At 43.5% G+C, this 20,105-nt stretch overlaps 1 protein-coding gene across 2 annotated transcripts in view; it reads right to left on the bottom strand.

The window, feature by feature from the left end:
- Positions 1-20,105, bottom strand: part of DIMT1 (DIM1 rRNA methyltransferase and ribosome maturation factor) — a 166,362-nt gene that overhangs the window by 33,248 nt on the left and 113,009 nt on the right. For both annotated transcript variants that reach the window (XM_069627338.1, XM_069627339.1), the window contains exon 11: positions 6,387-6,493. In XM_069627338.1, coding sequence (XP_069483439.1) covers positions 6,387-6,493 — 107 coding nt within the window. The remainder of the gene's footprint in view (positions 1-6,386; positions 6,494-20,105) is intronic.

The raw sequence follows: 20,105 nt of genomic DNA on the forward strand, positions 1-20,105 counted from the left end.
GTCTCCAGGGAAGGTTCTGCCTGAAAATACAGGAGGACTGTGTTGAAGACTGACCGACTGGGGAAAGTATCCTCCCTCCACCCCCGTATGATTTCAGTCCCTCTGGCGCCCTCTCCTCACCTTGTGGTAGAATTAGGCGTGCTCTCCGTCCTGCCTTCTTTGCAGGGGCGCGTTGTCTTTCATGGGCGAGCGCGGTCCAGTTACTTCACCGACGCCGGCCCGTTTGATATTGTTCAGGTAGGTCTTATTGCTGTTCTTTAGTTTTGTTGCTATCCTGCATGCCTTTCTTTGTTTAAAAATGTCTTTTTTTCTCCCTTAGGTATGCAGAGCTTCAGCGCGGCGAACTGGCTTGGTTGAGCCCCGCTAGTAAATGATGGCACATTAAGAGCGCTATGATGCGGTAAGTAAGCGCTATGCGCAGATCTGCAAAGTCTTGCCTTTGCTAACCTGCGTTTTCCTTCCTTGTAGGTTGCGTGTTCTTCAGCGCGAGTGGAATGTCCGGTGTGGTGCCAGCCGAGAGGCGACCAGCCAGGTAAGCCTTTTGAGCAGTTCGTAATTTGTAAATGTCTCTACTGCTTTCTTTAATGTTGCCTCCATCTTCCTCTTTCAGGTCGTTCTGTCCGGGAGGCGTGCAGATTCGAGGAAGCTGTTCTCAGTAGCTGCGAGTGTTTAAAGATGAAAACTGCAGGTAAGATGCTGCTGCTAATGATGTTCCTTTTGTCTCCTTGCAGATTCTGCTTCTCCGAGGTTCGAGGGAATAGCTGGACACGGTGAGCGTCATGTTGCAAGCTGCAAAGTATACACGAAGCACGTTGTCTTGCTCGGGTGTGGTTTAAATAGCCCCAACAAAATAGTCCAGGTAAAGTAGTCCCTAGGCTAACACACCCAAAACACTAGACCGCATAGCTTGGTTCTTAGGATCCAAACTATGTGGATGCCTCCATGTTGGCTGACAATACAATAAAGTAGTTCCCAAGCACATTGTTTTTCATGGTGTATGAGCCTGGCGCCATAGGCGCCAGGACTGGCCCTATGAGGGCTTTTGAAGAGGATGCCAGGCTCTAGAGGCCCGAGTCCTGACTCCACCTGGCCAATGGGTTTGCCAGAGGGGGCTTTGGGCGAGGGTCGTGACAGTCGACCACTGGAAGAAACATCTGAAGAAAAAACGGAAGAGAAGCTTGCTGCACCCTCCTGGACCATTGGTTTGCCCGGTGAAGCCCTGCTGCAGTGCTGTAGCTCCAAATTCTGTATCGACTCGAGAAGCCCAGAACGGACGACTTCTTCCCTTGGGCTAGTGAGACCAACTGACCCCAAGTTCGAACTTTGCTGAACCCCTCTCCCTGCTGGCTGTACTTCCTTGCTGCTGCTGGAACGGAGTGCCAGGGGTCAGGAACACCAGATATGAGCGCATCATCTTTAAGCCGGATCCAAGCTCCAGGAAGATCCTAAGGACCCACTCGAAGCAAGATGACCCAAGCCTGAGCCACCTCAACAGAGTGCTGGACCCCAGAAGCAAGGAGAGCCCATAAAATGTCCAAGAACCGCAGTGGTGCTATTGACCAGTAGCTGAAACCACAAAGTGCTGCTGATTTTGAAAGAGCCCATTGCCGCACCTGACCTTCAAACTGCAGTGCAGGAGTCCTCCAGACATCCTCCCTCTTGTCTCCGTGACTGAGGCCCAGGAACCGAGGAGATGCAGGACTGCAACCTGAACAGAAGCCAGCTGGATCCTCTTCTTCCAACCTAAGGTACTGTCTTGACTACCTCTTTGGTCTTTAGCTTGTTTATCTCAATGGAGACTTGCAGTAGCTGCTTTTTCTGCAGAGTTGCTTGCAGCTTTGCCTTCACAAGCCTTACAGCTTGTGGCCCAACAGTGATTCCTTTTCTCCAAACTCTCTAAATAACATTGTGCAAGACTTTTGTGCCTTCTGAAGAAGTGTATCAGCCCCAATTGATGTTGGCTGTCCTGGTTCCCTGCAGACTCTTCTGACCCACTGACTATGTTCAACTGTCCCTCATAGATGGTGCATAAAATACTTGTATTGCTGGAAAAGGGCTACCCTAAACTGTAATGGGAAGATTGCAAAGTATTAACATATTCTGATAACCTGTTAACCTTTTTCCTTCCCTAACCTTTTCCACCACCTCAGTATTGCATTTAAGCAAGTGTCAAAAGTGATATATCAATGTCCTAGTAATTGAAGTCACCTCCGGGTGTAGAGAGTGAGTGTGTATGAGAGAGAATATGTGTGTGAGAGAGAATGTGTGTGAGAGAATGTGTGTGAGAGAGAATTTGTGTGTGGGAGAGAATTTGTGTGTGGGAGAGAATTTGTGTGTGGGAGAGAATGTGCGAGAGAGAGAATGTGCGAGAGAGAGAATGTGCGAGAGAGAGAGAGAGAATGTGCGAGAGAGAGAGAGAATGTGCGAGAGAGAGAGAATGTGCGAGAGAGAGAATGTGCGAGAGAGAGAGAATGTGCGAGAGAGAGAGAATGTGCGAGAGAGAGAGAGAATGTGCGAGAGAGAGAGAGAATGTGCGAGAGAGAGAGAGAATGTGCGAGAGAGAGAGAATGTGCGAGAGAGAGAGAATGTGCGAGAGAGAGAGAATGTGCGAGAGAGAGAATGTGCGAGAGAGAGAATGTGCGAGAGAGAGAATGTGCGAGAGAGAGAATGTGCGAGAAAGAGAATGTGCGAGAGAGAGAATGTGCGAGAGAGAGAGGAGTGTGTGTGAGAGAGAAAGAAAGAAAGAGAAAGAAAGAGAGAAAGAAAAAGAGAAAGAAAAAGAGAAAGAAGAGAAAGAGAAAGCGAAAGAGAAAGCGAAAGAGACTGTGTGTGTGTGTGTCACCCCAAAGGGGTATCTACTTGCTCAACTTAAATTTGAAGAAGTGTTGTGAAGTGTATTTTTTATTCTTGCATATTGCCCTTTCTAAAGAAGGCTAACTTATAAACTGACTGTTAAATAATAATTTGACTAGAAAACCTGAAGTATAAGTGTTATTTGAATACTTGTATTTGTGAACCACTATGTTGCATCTCTACAGCTCACATTTAACCCTCTTGAGTTATGTCTGGCTGCTCAGTCACTCTACCAACTTGTTTATTACTGACCTGTACCAATAGTTGGTTTACCTATTGCCAAGAGGCCAAGGCTGGTGTAGTCTCCCACAGGGTTACTAAATACAATCTTGACTAACACACGTTTAGTAGCCATACACGGTAAACACGAATTTGCACACTACAAATAATGCAAAAATGGTAAAATGTATCTGCTGCTACCAGCTTGTCTTTGGGCAGATAAAAAAGTAATCAAAAATCTCAAGTATAAAAGACTAGGGTGATAAAGTATCCCCACTGCACGGCATTGTAAGATGTTGTGTGCACTGTTAAAATGCTACCGAAAAGGTATAAAGACAAATAAGGAAACAGTTTCCCAGTACTGACAGTCTGAAGGACCGATGAGTTTCCCCATGACAAAAGGAGCAATAGGTCAGTGGAGTGAAGCTTGAGGCTTCACTTCCCTGTAAAAAGTCAGGACAAATTCAAAAACAAGCACAAGGTTTGGCGGTTGTTTGGAACAATTTCTCTTTATAGCACCTTTACCTTCACTTTTAAGGACCCCCAAACATTTTGCTTTTATTCTTTAATCTGACCTGGACCTTTTACAGTGCAGTGAAGCCTTCAGCTTCACTACACTGGCTTTTGCTCATTTGTCATGGGGAACCGACATGTCCTTCAGGCTGTCAGTACTGGTAAACATGGTTTCCCTTAGTCTTGTTACTTAGTTGCCACTTTTGGTAATTTTTTATCACTGTACAATGCAGAACACTTTGTTTTGCCCTAGACTAACACTCAGAGGATTTCAGGTCACTTTAGGTGTGCCTAAGGGACAAGCTGGGGGCAGCAGTTACTTTTTGCCATTTATTAATTCATTTTTATTTAGCCTTACCTCATTTGGCTTCTACTGTGGCTAGTGTCCAAACATGGCTGTGCCACAAGGGCTTTCGTTTGTCCCTTGGCTATCTTGTCATTCATCCTTCTTCCTCACCTATGAGGACAGGAACATCCTTTTATGGACTGCCAGTGCTCAGGAAAGCTGGGGCTTTTGAAGGGCTACTGCAGGGCCATGTGGGTGTGCTGCCGGGAAGTGGAATGGGACTGTCTGGGCCCAATACACAATCTGGTTTCAGTGTGTCTTAATGGAATGCATGATCTGTGCCACCAGTGGTCCTGATTAGACCACTGCTGGGGGGTGTGTGGGCCAGATCTTAGAATGGCTAGTCAGAGCTTTGGCTCTTACCTCGCTTTTGGATAAGAACAACTGCAACCATTCCAGAGAGATCCTGGAAGAAATATGGAGGCAAGTATCCTCTCAAGCTGCCAGATGAGTGAGGAGACCAGAGACGGGTTGGTAAGTGGCCTGGCGACCAGCTTCTGCTTCTGTCCATGGAGAGCCCTGTCTGGCTAGTGATCGCCAGAAGTCCTGGGAAGGAGCTTCGACCCTTGGGGTTATGGGAACAATCACCCTCGACATCAGCTCGGAGTACATTCACGAAGAGCCCTCGGAGGGGCCAGCACTACTGCGCTGCAGAGGACACCATTCCGCGTTGAGGCTTTGAAGTTTGGGGAGCGACAGCTTACACTACAGGTGTTGTGGTTCCAGCATCAAGGGAACCCGAGATAGGAGGCTAAGTCCGACCGCAACAGTTGTGTCCCCCTGCTTCTCTGTGCATTGGTGGCCATCGTCCAAAACAGCTTTCCTGCATCCAGTCCTGCGCTAAGAGGCGCCCTGAATTGAGTTCTTCTGAATTCTCCACCCTAAAGCCCTTGCACCAACATTTGTAGCCAACCGGAGGAGTGTTCAAACCTGCAACCCGTGGGCATCAAGGACAGAAGCGGATGGTGGGAAAAGCGACTTTGGACCCTCTTCTGAAACCCTGCCAAGTCCTAAGAAGAATCAGAGTACCGGGGTGAGTTGTAACAGTACTTACCTGAACCTCCCCATCTCCCTTTTAAAAGTTTGGTAGCTTTTTAAACGTTTGCTAACAGTTTGGTTTTGCCATTGCGTGTTTGTGCAAGAATTCTGAAAGTGTGGGACACTTCTATTCACTAGAACAACTTGTCCGCTACCCCTTGGAACTCTTCATTAGACCCCAAAGGCCCACCACTAACTTTTTCCCATCTTACAAAGCTGTGTTGAACTTTGGCGAACATTTGGGCACAAGACTGAATACATATTAGGGATGGACTTTTAAGGTTAGTGTTGTACCTCTGTGGACCTGTAGTGCTGCATACTAATACTTACTGTTCTTTGCAGAGGTTTGTTATGCATTTTGCCCTACTCCAGTGATTGTATATATGTATCATTTATTTAGATTGTGTGATAATATTACATAATGGCCATAAATAAATATGTATATAACTGTTTGTCTAAGTGTGCTATTTGACTTTTTACTGTGTGTACTCATTACCAGCATCTCCCCTCCAGAGTCTTGGCCTTCACACCTGACCTAGCTACCTTGAACTGTTTTGGCTACAGCTCCCAGCTTGTCCCCGTCACTAAGCTAGGTTGGCCTCCTATCCATCTGTCCACCAGGCCAGAGTACAGAAATCCGGTCCCAACAGCGGTCCATAGAAAAATGGAGGGAAAGTTACTGAAAGAGAAATCTTTCCTACCAAGGACCACCAGTTTAAGGGAGGAAGTCACCCAGTTAAGGTCTCGCCTTGTTGCTTGAACATGGTCCAGCGGTTCCCACAGTGGATGGCTTTCTCAATGCTTGTCCGCAGCTGCAGTCCACTTGCGCACAGTATGGTAAGAGAGAATGAAAATAGGTTAACTCCCACCAGTCTGTTATGTGCATATCAAAAAGCGAACACAAGCTACCCAAAGGTAAAGGTAAAGGAGACACAAAATGGCCATGCCACACTCCACTGTGCTACACTAAAAAAAAATGTAAAGAGAAATGGGAGAAGCTCTCTCTGCACTGGGGGCAATGGGGATCTTCCAGAGCACTGCAAACAATATGAGGAAAGCAAGTGAATCAGGCTAAAACGTCAAAGTGTATAACATATGCTTGAGGCCCTACTGAAGTCAATGGAGGTAAAGTTGTAAAAAGGGAAAGTTTCCACAACAATATTCTTGAACAATCTTTTCCTGCTATTCTGTAGGGGAAGAGTATTGCTCTTTGGGAAGGAGTATTACCTGCCCCATAAATTGTATCCAACTGAACATCAGATCACTTGTTGTTTTATCCAACCTAACCAGACTTACACCTAGTGCTTGTATTATAAATATTACTTGCAATTTGTTAGCATATCATTTTACTACTTTTCATCTTCTTTCTGAAAAAATGAAATTAAAAAAGAAATAGCATATATTACGATTGCTTTACCGAATGAAATCATCGATATCCATTTGGCGCGCTCGTTTAGCACTGAAATTTGTCTCCGTCAGAATGCGTTCTACCTTCTCTGCAATACTGAATTCTTCTGGAATCAACTGTCAAAAGAGAAAGCAAGGTAAGTTAGTCACTGATTTTCATAGCCAAAGAACAGTTTTTTTTACGTTTTCTATTGTTGCGCCATACATTGTTTTAATTACTCATTTAAACTTGGCACAAGCCACTTAACACACTGCTGATATATTTGGAAAGCATAGGGTTTTCAGTCAGCCCCTTCATTTCATAAACTCCTGCCTTTAAAACAAGCATTGCATTGGTAAAGCCAATAGGTCTGGCTTTGGAAATGTAGAGGTAAGAATTTGAAATGAAGCCCCTTATGACAATAAAACCTAACCTTTACATTTGCACAGCTGAACCGACTGGCTTTAAAAATGATAGTTATGGAAGATTTACCAGTGAAAAGAATTCACACTTCTTCCAGTACACAACGGCTGCCAAATTGACAAGCTTCCTATTTGCTCAGCAGCCTTACTTGGGGTTTAATTTCTCTAACATGCGCCAATTATGCCTGCTCCTGAAATTAGCCATGTCCCATTTGAATAATGAAGAAGTCCTGTTTGGTTTAGACATTGCTGCTTTATTCATGGAAATCATCCCATAGTTTCACCCAGGATTGATGACACACAGTTGAATTGAGAGTGTGCAATAAATACACCCTACTCCCCCCCTCCTCCAACTTGTTCCAATTTTTAATATCAGAAGCTGCTTTCAGGGGCATTGAGAGGCAGCCTGGGCCCTGGATACGGAGGACAATGTGCTGCCTGCGCCCCCCACTCCAAATGTCAGCTGGGTAGCGACTGATCAATAGAAGTCTGAGTTTGTAGTAGTTGACCTGTTAGGCAAAGTTTGTATGCAGCACCCTTTGGGACCACTACATACAACTAGGACTACAGGTGTAAGCAAACCAACCTTTGGTATAAGTCTGTACTACACAGTTTTGGTAGCGCCGCTGGGCACGCTTATCTCATGAAGGGAATGTGAGCAGTAATGATGTTACACAGAGGTCTACAATCTCAAGTGTTCAAATCAACTCTTACACTCAAGGTTTCTTTGATAAATACTTATGAATGTATTTATCTGTCAGTTATAAAACATTCATAAGAAGGAGGCAATATAATCACACACAAATATACTTGAATACTATTTCAGGATACTTTTCAAGAGGAGTAAAAGGCAAAGATTATTAGAGCATGAAAGGTTACAATTGTGCAAATACTTTGAGTTCACCAGAGCAGTCAATTCAATTCAATAGGCTAGGCCAATGTCTTGGATAGGATAAAACGGTTCTGGTAAGTAAACAGTAAAGTCTCTGCACAAGTTCTTGAAAGTAGTTTGTAAAAAGAAGAATCATATGTTGGGTCACAAGCTGATTAGACCTGCGAGTTGCAAAAGTTTCAAGCACTTTCACCGCGAGAGGTAGAACTCTGTCTTATTTCACAGTACCTTTCAATGAAGAAAAAGATGCAGCTGAAGACTTCTGTTCCTGGCAGTTCCTGCAGATCTCGCTGTTCCTGTGCCTCAGTCGTGGGGACAAGAGGGAGGACGTCAGGGGACTAGTGCACTGCACTGGGACTGGTCAAAAAGCTAGCACTTGGCAAACTTCAATTTCGGTGGCTGCGAGTAAAGCACACAAACTGGTGTCCCTCTCCCTGGTTCTACGGTTTACTGCAGCAATTCTGAGGAAATTGAACCAGCTCCGAGATAGGTGTCCAGGTGGCTTACTTGTGAGTTGATCGTCCCACCAACTCAAAGGGAGAAGTCGTCCTTGGGCTTCTCTGTCGATTTGAACTTGGCGAATCTGACCTGCAGCAGGGCTTCACCGGGCAAACCAACAGTCCAGGAGTTGCAGCAGCCGTCCTCTTCAAGCTCTTCTTCGGTTCTTTTGTTCCAGTGGTTGACTGCCTTCCAAGCCAAGAGACTCACCTTTTATTCAATTCTCTCCCATTTATTCCAGCCGAGCTGTCACTCACCCAGTAGGATGGCTGTCCTTGCCGGTCAGTCAGCCAGCCAATCACCAGAGTGCATGTGGGTCTCCTAGCAGACTAAGCATAGGAAGTTTCGGGCACCTCCCTCACTTCCTGCCCACCCCAGACACTCGGATGCCAGAGGCGGTCTTCACTCCTGAAGCCTGCCAAAGGCGAATGAACATAGAGACCAAACCTGGTTTGGCACGCAGAGCAAAAAACTCTAGAATGACCTTTCCACAAAGAAATGGCGAAAAAAGAAGACCAGGACCTCTTTTTACAGATGGGGCTCAGATGCCATCTTGAAAAACATGGCTCGCGCAACTTAACGCTACCAGCGCTCGCGGTTGGGAAAAATCATGGTAGTTTGTTGTAAAACCACTGCCACCAGCGATTCTGAGAGGAAAGGGTAGCATTTGACTGCTCCATGAGTATCTAGACATAAGGGATACCAAGTAACCCCTCCAGCACTCTATTGTAAGATAGGGTGTGCTGGGTCTAGGAATTTAAAAGACTAGTAAAGTCAATTTCACTTTACTTACTCTGGGAAACAGTAGTTTATCCCAGAGAAGGTACTTAAACATCGGGAAAGCCTGAAAAAGGTTTCCCTGTGCCACTACACTGAGGGTGCTGTGTGACACAAATGAAAAGATGATGCCTAGGGAGTTGGTTAGACTCAAAGAAACACAAACACAGAAAACAATGAGAATTAAAAGTACAAAGTCCCAAAGTTCAGTAAAAGAGCTGGGGGCCTCTAAGGTAGAGAGGAATTAGCACATTTCTGAGAATTCTCCCTAACAGGGCCAGGGAAAGCATAGCTCCAGTTGGCTTGCCTTACTGGGGGTATAATTTCCGTTGAACTGGATTCTAAGAATTGGTAGGCAGTCAATTAGAGCCTATAGACATTAGATGTGACATCACCAATGAGCAATTTTGACCATAATGTTGGTTTGCTTTACTCCAATTACAGGAAATGTGTCCCAAAATTAACCCTAGCCTTCGCAGGCATCAAGGTTAGCAGCGCTATGTGTAGGTGCCCGAATGGGATTCCAGTGGAAAATATAAGTGTGTGCACATATTTTGCCCAATACACCTTGTTAGTAGTGGGAGTTGTGTAGCTTCATGAGGACAACCTGAATGTACATAGTGGCCACCACATTTTGCCTACCACATCTGTGTTTCTCAATTCGTCCGTTCCTGTTGCTATAACCTAACGTGGTTATCCAGAGATAGATTTCGAAATATGACAAAAATACAGATCGCTGATGTCCTTTCTGGTATGGCAAAACCTCTGCTCTGGTGATGAATAAAGCGCAAGCAGTCCCAACGTCGATTAACAAAAATGCAGATTAGCACAATGGCAGTGGCACCAGATGGCCCATGGTTTGTGATGCAAGAGGGAGGAGTCTACCAAATCTCGAATCCTACCCTGACTTTGTAACTGCAAGCCCCAGACTATCAGTTAAAGGGCATCTCTCATGCATGTGCTCTCATCGTCTGGTGTCATCGCAGTGACCAGGTCAGGCCACAGACATCACACAGTTTAGAGCACATGGTTTCAAAGTTGTGACTCTCTGCTGGCCCCACTGGGCCAAGGAAGAGAGCACCAACACATGGTCTATTGCAGGTCGATAAACATTCATTGTCCATCAAGTTAAAAATGCACACTCTTAGGTTTTTGGAGCATAAGGGGTAACCAAGGGTTGCAATCATTCAAACGCCTGGTAGATATCCAAACACAGGCAAGCTTATATATTAAACTGGTAAAGTTTTCTTCTGCGGCTCTCTCTCGGTTTGGATTCAAGTTTAATCTAGAGATCAGTCACAAACATACCATATCTGGCAGTTATTGCCCTGTCTCAGCGGAAGAAGCAGCCAGGACCATACTGTACTTTAGCACCTTGAAGCGTCTCTTGTGCTAGATGGAATTACCAATAAAGATCTCAGACCAAATAAGCAGACAGACTCAAAGAATATGGCAAAGTATTACTTTATTCTCAATTTAATAAAGCAGGGTCAACTGGCAGACATCAGACTGATGCTTGCACATTCAGACAAACTTGATTACACAGAGGTCCGATACTCCAATGTACGTATGATGCCATCCTACATGGCAAACTGTAAAACTTATTAGCAAGATGGTTAGGGGAACATATCTACTTACAGAATACATAGGGCTTAGTACACCTGTACTTTGAAGGGTAGATGCACTAGCACCGGTGCATTGACCTGCTGAACTAACCATATTGCATATTAGGTCCATAGATAGCTTATTCGAAGTGTGTACGAAATGCTGAAACCAAACTTTAGAAATGGCTTAGTAATGCTTTAGTAGCACCTAGATATCAAGCATAGTGCACTACATTGAACGTGTAGGCCTCTAAGGGGTGGAATGCTACGTTGTGCACAAGTGCATAGCTTGCAAAGGCCGGACAGAGGACTGAGTTGAGAATCTAATAAAGGCATGTATTTGAGTGCTTAAAGCATTATAGCGCCTAGATGGCCAGTTTTTTAGCATAATGACACTAGCTAGCAGAGTGCAGGGCCGGTAAAGCTTGCTCACTAGGGGTTAATCGCAATGCATGTTACTTTAGCTTCTCCTTGAATACTGTGGCTCTGCTATCCTTGGTAAACAAATCTTATTTCACATGAGAAATTGCTGCCTCGACCCGGCCATTACGGATGAGCCATTCCTGAGATTTCGCAGATGGGCTCAGAGTTTGGGAGGGGGAAGCAGCACTTTGGAGAGTTACTGAATGTTTTTTTTCCAACAGTAAACATGTTATGCACGGAGAAAGTTCTAGAATATTGCGTCACACTGATTGACAGCACGAGTACAAACATGCATGCACACATGACTCGGGGTGGGGGGGGGAATCTTCTGTGGACTCGCATCGAGCAAGTGCCCGGAGTATGGTCTGCCCCTGCGACTTCCTTGTTACGCTCTCACTTAAGAACTGGGTGAAGGATATGAGGAGAGACACCCAGTGACGAGTAGCAGTTTGTTTAAGATGAGCAGGGTCACCCAGCGTTAACTTTCAAGGAAAGTGAGACTGTGTTCTAAATATTTGTGATTTTATAACTTGCATTTCCTTCCAATATTGCTGCTAAAATCACTGTCTTTTTATTTTGTCTTTGTCAAATAAATGCTAACTTTTATGCTGAAAGTGTTCTCTCCAGTCGTGAGTTCATGGCCATAGCGCAAAGTCGAACCTGGGGGTGGGGAGTGTGGGGTGTGCTATGGTAAGTGGGCGGGTCCCAAAATTGTGCTTGCACCTCTTCACACGACACCACCATTGGCTGTCTCATCTGTGAGGCATGCCTTGACCTACCGCTAAATACTGATCATATACAAAAGGGCAGCGTATTGGTCTATGCAACATTGTATAGCAGTTGCCCCATAGACCCACTGATTAGTTGGCATTCTCACCCAACCTTTGACTTTCGGCTCGGCTAGCAGCATATAAGCGAAACTAAACTCAGGTGCTTGAATCACATCAGATTACTCCCCACTTTCCCAATTAGTCCATCACTCATCAGTCCTGTCATGAGCCATAGTCTCCTGTCTGTAGTTGACCGTGTACCCTGCTCTCTGTTCTGAGACATTCAAGGGAGTGCAAGTATATCACTAGCTTCATCCTAGGCTCAATGAATAGCCCTTGTTTTCGACTTCTGAGACACATGTGAAGAAACCACGAATTTATCCATTCCAACATCTTATTTACTTCTATTTGTTTCATTATACTGAGTGTCATTGCTTTTCTTGGACTCTAGAGACTTGCTCACTCTACCACCTTGCATAGAAGCTATACACTTTTAATTGTCCAATACTTGGCTCCTGCAGATGTTTTCTACTTTTTTAATCTAAGAGAAATATGTCTCATCCATGGCTTATCCGTCTGCCTCCCTTTGTGCATTGGCGCTATTCCTTAGAAATAGCATCCTTGATCCCAAGCAAACAGACTTCTCTTTGTTTGCACACAAAGCTGTTCATCCAGCGTCTCTTAACTCTTCAACCCTGATCTGTAGGAGGTAGCTAAATTAAATCTCGACACAAGCCATCGTCCATTTTCCAATTATGGCCATCTTAGCCATATCATATATTCCTCTTTAGCAAGCTCTATATGTCTTTTGTACCTTGCGTTACTGCGCATGTACACTTATTGGTCAACAAGTTACTTTGTCTTCTTTTGCATTCAGGATTACTTGATCATTTCGTACATGTTTCTCTTGTTACTCCAGTTGCATTGTCTCAAGTGTTTTCATATAGTTTTAGTATGGCTTTGTATATTTGCTTTATATCACATCACTCTGCCCGCATCAGGTTTCACCCAGCGCTCCATGATGTCCAATGGTGCATGCCGACATCCTTTCACATGGCATCCTTCCATACTTTGTGTGAGGGCACATTCGGTATGGCTGCTGGAGTGCATATCGTCTCTCGTACACTCAATGCAGTATAGGAACAACACATGGAGTCCAATACAGAGCTCTTCTCCTACTGTTCCAATATGACAGCGGTGAGGGGGCAGGAGTTAGGGATAATGCATCCAACTGCTCCTCTACATTCCCCACTCTGGTCAAGTCCTCAATCACATTCTTCTCTTCATTCTCCTTTATAATTTCTTCATACTGTTGTTTCTTTTGGACCCATACTTTGTCAATCCCCTCAGGTGACATGTATTCTTTAGATGTCCATCCACACTGCAGGCCATGTGGCAGCAATCTCCTGATGGTGGACAGAAAATCCATCGTCCTACATATTTCTTATGATCCTTAGGGTAGTAGAACGTCATTCCTGGAGGTGCAAGGGTACTTTTCTTTATATTCTCATGGGTACTTTCCTCATTTTACATCTGCTCACCAGTTCCATAGTCTATCAATCATGATCTTCATCCCAATAGCTTTCTTGGCCGTCTTCTGCATTGTCCAAAGATGATCCTTATGAGACACAATCCTAGCAATACCAACACTAGTACTGCGTCAAGTAATTTGAAGGCATTTGCCAACCAAGTTGTAGTTCACGAAAACCAACGAAAAACAGTCATCCTCCTCGGTCTTAGCTACTTCATCCACCATTTGTATGCGCAAAGTTGACAACATTGTTACTGCTTCTGTCAAAGTCCCATTCTCTTTATCATCGGCAGGTATAAATGTTCAGAAAGAAGGCCCGATCTTTGTGCACACGCTTCCTTCCACTGCTGTAATTCAGTCCAGGGCCTGTTCTGGAGGACCATACGACCGAATGTCCTAACTCTTCTCTGATCGCATTAAATCCATTTATTGTTGTATTGATCGTTTGCAGCAGCTCCCATCTGGTCATCTGCAACCACTTGACGTTCACTGAAGTCTGAATTCCTGTCAGGAATATAGCTGTGCATATCATTGATGTTCTGCTGAACAATTTATGCACATCTGGAATGTCATAATAGGCTTCTATTGATATTGCTGAGAAGTAATTATCTCTCCTGTCTGCTTAGATGAAACTCTCTTTTCTTCCTCAGGTGCATGTCCATTTTTGGGGAAGTCTAATCTGCAGGTCACTTTGTTGTAGTACTAAGGATGGTATGCTCATCAGTACCAATGGACAAACTCCTCCCCATGTTGGTGGCAACTTTATATATGCTCTTGATTCACAGGCCCAGTATTAGTCCATCAGGACTGCTGTTCCTTCCTTCATGCCTGGTACATAAAAAACTCAGCCAAACTTGCAGTGTTCTACACCTTTCACTGCAACATTATTTCTGAAGCATAAAGATGCATTCTTCATGGGTTTTAGGCCATTGGTTTTTGCATTCCTTTTCTGTATTTGCCATAACTACTTCCCATTGTCCGGTTAAGGCCATTGCTTTGCACACAACCAATCCATCAGCCCATTATTCAGGAGTAAGCACTGTTCCTTTAATTTGTAGTTGACCTCTTTCCCAGCATTCTCGTATTTCCGTCCCATTCTTACCTTAGCATTGTAACATCTTATTTTCTTCAAATCTGGATTCCTGCTCCATTTATTCCAGGCTGTTTGTATTTTATTATTTGATGCATTGTTTCTGGCTTTTCTCTTGACTTTATGTCTTGTACATAATTGTCTTCTCTTTGAGATGTCGCTTTATTCACCAACACTATGGTTGCTCTTCTGCCTTGGAACTGTCCTCTGGTTAGGTAAAGTGCAGGTGCATCAGGCAATGTGCCTTTTTCACAAATACTTCTGTTGCTATAAATATTTTAGAGGTTCCAAAAGCATAAAGGAACAAACGTAGCAGCTTTCATCGGACGTCGTTCTTCCTACCTTCATGTGCGGATATCATAGTTTAGTTTATACTTTAAATGAACCAAATTATAAAGATACGTATTTAGATCTTCATGGTTTTCCCCAACATCCCTTTTAAATCAAAATAAATGCCTACTAAGACTATAAAAATTGTTGTTTGCGATTTCCTATGGGGCAATAGTAAATGTTTCCTTGTCACCTACCATATCTGTATTCTTTCTTATAATATGTCTAAATGTCATAAGAATCAGGAGGAAAACACAAATCATAATGCAGAATGACGCCACAATTATTATCCCATGGAAACTCATTGATTTTCTTGATGGCGATGAGCCTCTTATATTCTGAAACCTCATAATTTTTGCTCATACATTTAATATGTAATTTTGTAAATCTATGAATCACACCTTTACATCAAGAACTGCAAAATGATTAAAGGATATTGGCCTTTAGTCTAAGGTGCTGCTGTGCTCTTCATTTTCCTTGTCCATAGAACGAGTCTGTATACGCAGAACTTCTCTTGCTTCACAGTCAGTAGTTGCAGGAGGGGGTCGGGTTTGTTTATTTATTTATTTTGTATGGCGCTCCAAGCCTGAAGGGAGCTGTGTAACTGTTCTTAAGTGCCCTTCTACCCACGGGTCCGGAGCGCTCAACAAATAAAACTAAACAAACCATTGTTTTTTGATGCTGAAATGGGCCATTGAGTCTAGGAATTGTTCCTCTCACTGTTCGCAAAGTGTGCCCTGCAGTTCATTTCTGGCACACAATGCAATTTACAATAAACTGTGCTGTGCCACATGCTCTAACAGATTTGGTAAAAACCACTCTTCTGCTATTGTAGCAGCTAGACTCTCGAGTTGAATGCGCGGGGCAGTGCAGTTGCTCCAGAGCTATCCTCAATAACGTTACAGGCATAACTGGCTTTACAGTGCTATCCTGTCTCCAAATTGCCTCAGTCAGTGGGGGATAAAGAACACCCCAGTTTCTTCCATAAATACTTCTCTTCTTGTGATGCTCACCCTTGTATCTCAATTAACTGGACAACAGACTGCATGTTAAAGCACTCCTTTATTCTTTATTTACATGCATCATCCTGACATTTGTTTAACACTTTCTATTTCAAAATTAGAAATAGGCTGCCTTTTTGGCTTCTAAATCTGCGGCTTTGTTTCTGCGATAAATTAAAACTGTCCTTTCAGAATGTGCTGCACATTTTACGACTGCACGGGAGTGCTAGTACTAAGTTTATCCAACAGGGCCGCATTTTGCACTGGAGTGCCGTCTGCGCGGAAGAAGCCCCTCCCTTTTCCAGCAGGACAGCCCTGCATGCACGGTTGATGTAACATAGGTGGAGTCAGAGTACACCATCACTTCCTCATCTTTTAACCTCTGAAGCGCAGTAAAAAGCACCACTAATTCTGAAGCCTGTGCTGAGCAATGCGAAAGCAATATTGCACTTAACTACTTCAAATTCACCTTCTCGGTTCAGCTTTACAACCGCTGATCCAGTATGCCATTCGCGGGTCGCTTGGTCAATTTCTGAAGAATCATCAATACAAACAATATGGACAAGGCATTTTCTCTAGCTTGGAGAATTTCATTATAGTTTCAGTATACGTTGTGCAATTATGTACATAATCATCCCCACCTACTGGTTCAGCTATGGCCGTTACTGGGTTCAGTGTTTTACATCTGATTGTAATCACAGGATTCAAGATTATTACTTGTATCCCAATGCCTTTTGCTTGGTCAATGTACTTTTGGGTTTCTCTAAAATTGCAAACAATGCATGCTCAACAAATAACGTTACTGAACACCCCATTGTTATACTTGAAGCTTTTTTAATAGCGAATGCAGCAGCAGCTAAAGACTGCTCACAAGAATAATGCCCTTTCGTAACTGGATCATCCCCACTATAATAGGCTAAATGTTTTTGTCCATGTCCTAATGTCGTTTTCTGTGTAAGAACTGCTGTCATGACTTCTCCATTCGAATGGGAAAAAGTACATTTCTTCAAGATAATTTGGAATTCCAAACACAGGGGCTGTACTGATCGCCTTTTTAAATTCTTCAAATCCTTCAATCATTTCATCTGTCCATAATATTTTATTTTTGCCTACCTGTAGGTTCTTTAAAGCCTTTTAAAAGTGGTTGAATATATGTACTGTAATCGAAAACCCAGGCCCTGCAATAATTAAATAGGTCTAAAAATGGGGGCATTTATCTCACTATTTTCATAATTGCTTCTGCTCTTTCAGGCATTACTTTCCTCCCCTCATGAGAAATCAACTGTCCTACATACAAGACCTCTTCCTGGCAGCATTGTAGCTTCTCTTTGCCCACTTTAGATTCTTTCTCTGAGAGGATAGCCAGAAGCTTAAATGAATATTCTCTACATCTTTCTTCGGTCTCACTGCACACCAAAATGTCTTCCACATATTGAACTATTGCACTTTTCGAGCTAAACATTGCCTAGGTCCATCTGAAGGACTCAAAGATTGAAGGGGACTCACAGTACCCCTGGGGCAAACAAGCATGTTTCAGGCGGATATTTCTATACAAAAAAGAAGTCAAATCCTGTGACTCTTCATGGAGGGGAAATGAAAAGAACGCATTCTTTAAATCTATGACTGTAAAATATTTGGCCTTAAATGGGATATTACACAATATTGTTGCAGGATTTGGAACTAAAGAAAACTCAGCTTCAACTATATTGTTTGGAGGGTGAATGCCCTGTATAAATCTACACGGCCGCCCAGTCCATTTTCTCACTGTGTACACAGCCTTGTTACATGGAGAATCGGATGGTACCAATATTCCTTGTTTCATTAAAGTGGAAATGGTCTCGTATATACATTCATCCACCTGTCTGGACATGGGGTATTGCTTTGCACGTGGCAAAAATGCTCTTGGTTTAAGCTTGATTAACTGCTCCTATTCCTTTTAATAGACCCACGCCATATAGACTTGTCCCATAAAATCTTTTTAACTTTCTCCAAATCGTCCTAAAAAAATAATTTTTTTTTTTTTTTTTTTACCAACGCCATTCTCTGCAGTATTTCTCTATTCTCTACTTTGATCAAATAAGTGAGACTTATGAAAAATAAAAATTAATCTGAGCACTCATTCCCCTAGTCTGTCAAACCGGTCAGCCTATATCCTTCACGGAGGGCTTTCACTACTCTCCACCCTCTTCCCTCACATCTGTCCCATGAAGAACCCCCCCTTTCCTCTCTGACCACTACTACTTCTAACTCCACGAGGATAATCTGCCCTTCCTCATCCATAGGGATTTCTGGTCTGAACAAAAACTCTGTTATTCTTAAGAGTTTACCTATCAATCTGGTTAACCACAATAATAAAACAGGCACTCCAAACAAAATACTTCTGGGTCAAAAGGGACCCCTCCTAATGCTTTCTGTCCTGTAAAGCAAATATAAACTCTCTCACATTCATATAATGCATCTCTGGAGCAGAGTGGAACACACTATTCCTTCACCAGTAAAAGAAATCTTCATGTTAGGTTTCGTCATTAAGTTAAGCCCTAATGTGTTAACTGGCGTTTGCCTAGACTATTATAATGGGATAGACATGTGTTCTCCTATAGAGACTGGTCATTTGTCTGTAAAAATGGAACTAAACTCGTCGCCCCAGAGAATCCCTGTGCATTAATTGCAATACGTGACAATGGATATTTCCCCTCACGGACACAGGAACCAGTTGCTCCAGTGTCCACAAGAAATGAAAACATCTTGCCTCTTATCGTCACCATGACCCTTGGTTCATCTTTGGGGTCTGGTGTAACTGATAGTACTGAACACACCAGGCCACTCTGTGGGCTGTCCTATTGTGGATATAAATTCATCCCTGTACCTGTCAAAGGATTTCTTCCTACCACAGTCACACTCCCTAATTTGGGTACAGGCACTTGTTGGACTTCTTTAGTCCTAGTCCACTGTGGCACCACAGCCTTCTTTGTCTGTGCTTGCTGGGTTTGTACCTCTTGCCTGCATGGACACATGCTTTGATTGCCCTTTAGGTGATTGCATTTCCAATGGTGCTTGCTTCATTTGCTGTGGTTGCAGCGCATATGTATGAACCTGCGTGTGATCTTGGTCATAATATTCCTGTGGTTCTGTATTATTTTGCAGAGCATAGCCCATCCCCCCTCTTGGAGCTTGCCAATTTTGCTGTATGCCTCCTCTGCTTCTATATGTTCTGGCTAAGTGTCTTATTCTTCCGCAATTCCAGCATTGTTGCAGCGGTCTGGCATTAAATCCTCCTCTTCCTCCTCCTCTAGGCCAATTTCCTCTTCCGCTTGGCCAAAATTGTACCCACACTGATCCATGGGAATCACTATGTTGTTTTGCTGCACTGATTGCATCTCCTGTGTCACCCGACATTCATTGCTTGTCAATACTGCTCCCTCTATGGCTATTTTTGATAACATTTTTTGGACTAACTTCACCTCTCCCTGCTCTTAGCTTTCCTCTTATTCTTTTCCTGTATCAATCAGCAGTGATGCACAATTGTCAATTGTTTTTCTGCCCATGGCTTTGCCTCCATTACCATATGTTTCTTCATTTGTTGTGGTACTGGATCCGGCAGTCCCTGGCACAAAATGTGGTAAAATAATGCTACTGTTTTACCCCATGGTTCACGCGTCTCAAGGTGCCAACTCTATTGAATATCTTGAATATAAGCACCAGGGTCTTCATCCTCTCCCATTTTCGTAGTCATAATTGCACCCATATCTGATCTATCGGGGTATTGTACTCTGCGCTCCCGCCATACATCTGCTCTGCCATTATTAAATGGCGCTCCATCGTGTGTCGTGTTTTGTTCAGTCACACCTGCATATCCTGGTCGCTTCCAAATGTCGTCAGCTCTCTTCCTCTATAAAGGCTGCTAGCAAGCCTTTTAGGTCACCTACAGCCGATGTCATTCTTTCTAAGTCAAAGATCCATTTTGACACACCGGAAGTTGAACTTGGTAATTTACATCTTAAATTGTCTTTATCGATTTGTGGCCACTGTATATATTGTGGTTGTCCTCCCCACTTTCCCTAATAATGTGAATTGTGAAAATCCTGGTCCATAATCATACCTGTCTCCACTTCTAGTCTTCCAGGCGAGGCTAGACTCCCCTGTTTGTCTCCGTCCTGGTAATGCCCTAATCTGCTTACATAAGGCGGGGATACATCCCATACACTGCACGATCGCGCTTGTGGTCGATCAGTATATAGTGTCGATTCTGGTATTCTTTCTTTGGCGTCCTCTAAATCTGACAATTTTACCCCTTTTTCTACACTCTAATCTTTTGAAAATCTGCATGCACCCTCCATTTGCGTTCTGTTTTTGTTAACAAACCTTTTGCAAATTTAATATATTACATACAATACGATGGTATAATAAAATA

This window comes from Ambystoma mexicanum, chromosome 6p (assembly GCF_040938575.1).
Source record: "Ambystoma mexicanum isolate Mex_15411 chromosome 6p, UKY_AmexF1_1, whole genome shotgun sequence".
Taxonomy (NCBI): Eukaryota; Metazoa; Chordata; class Amphibia; order Caudata; family Ambystomatidae; genus Ambystoma; species Ambystoma mexicanum.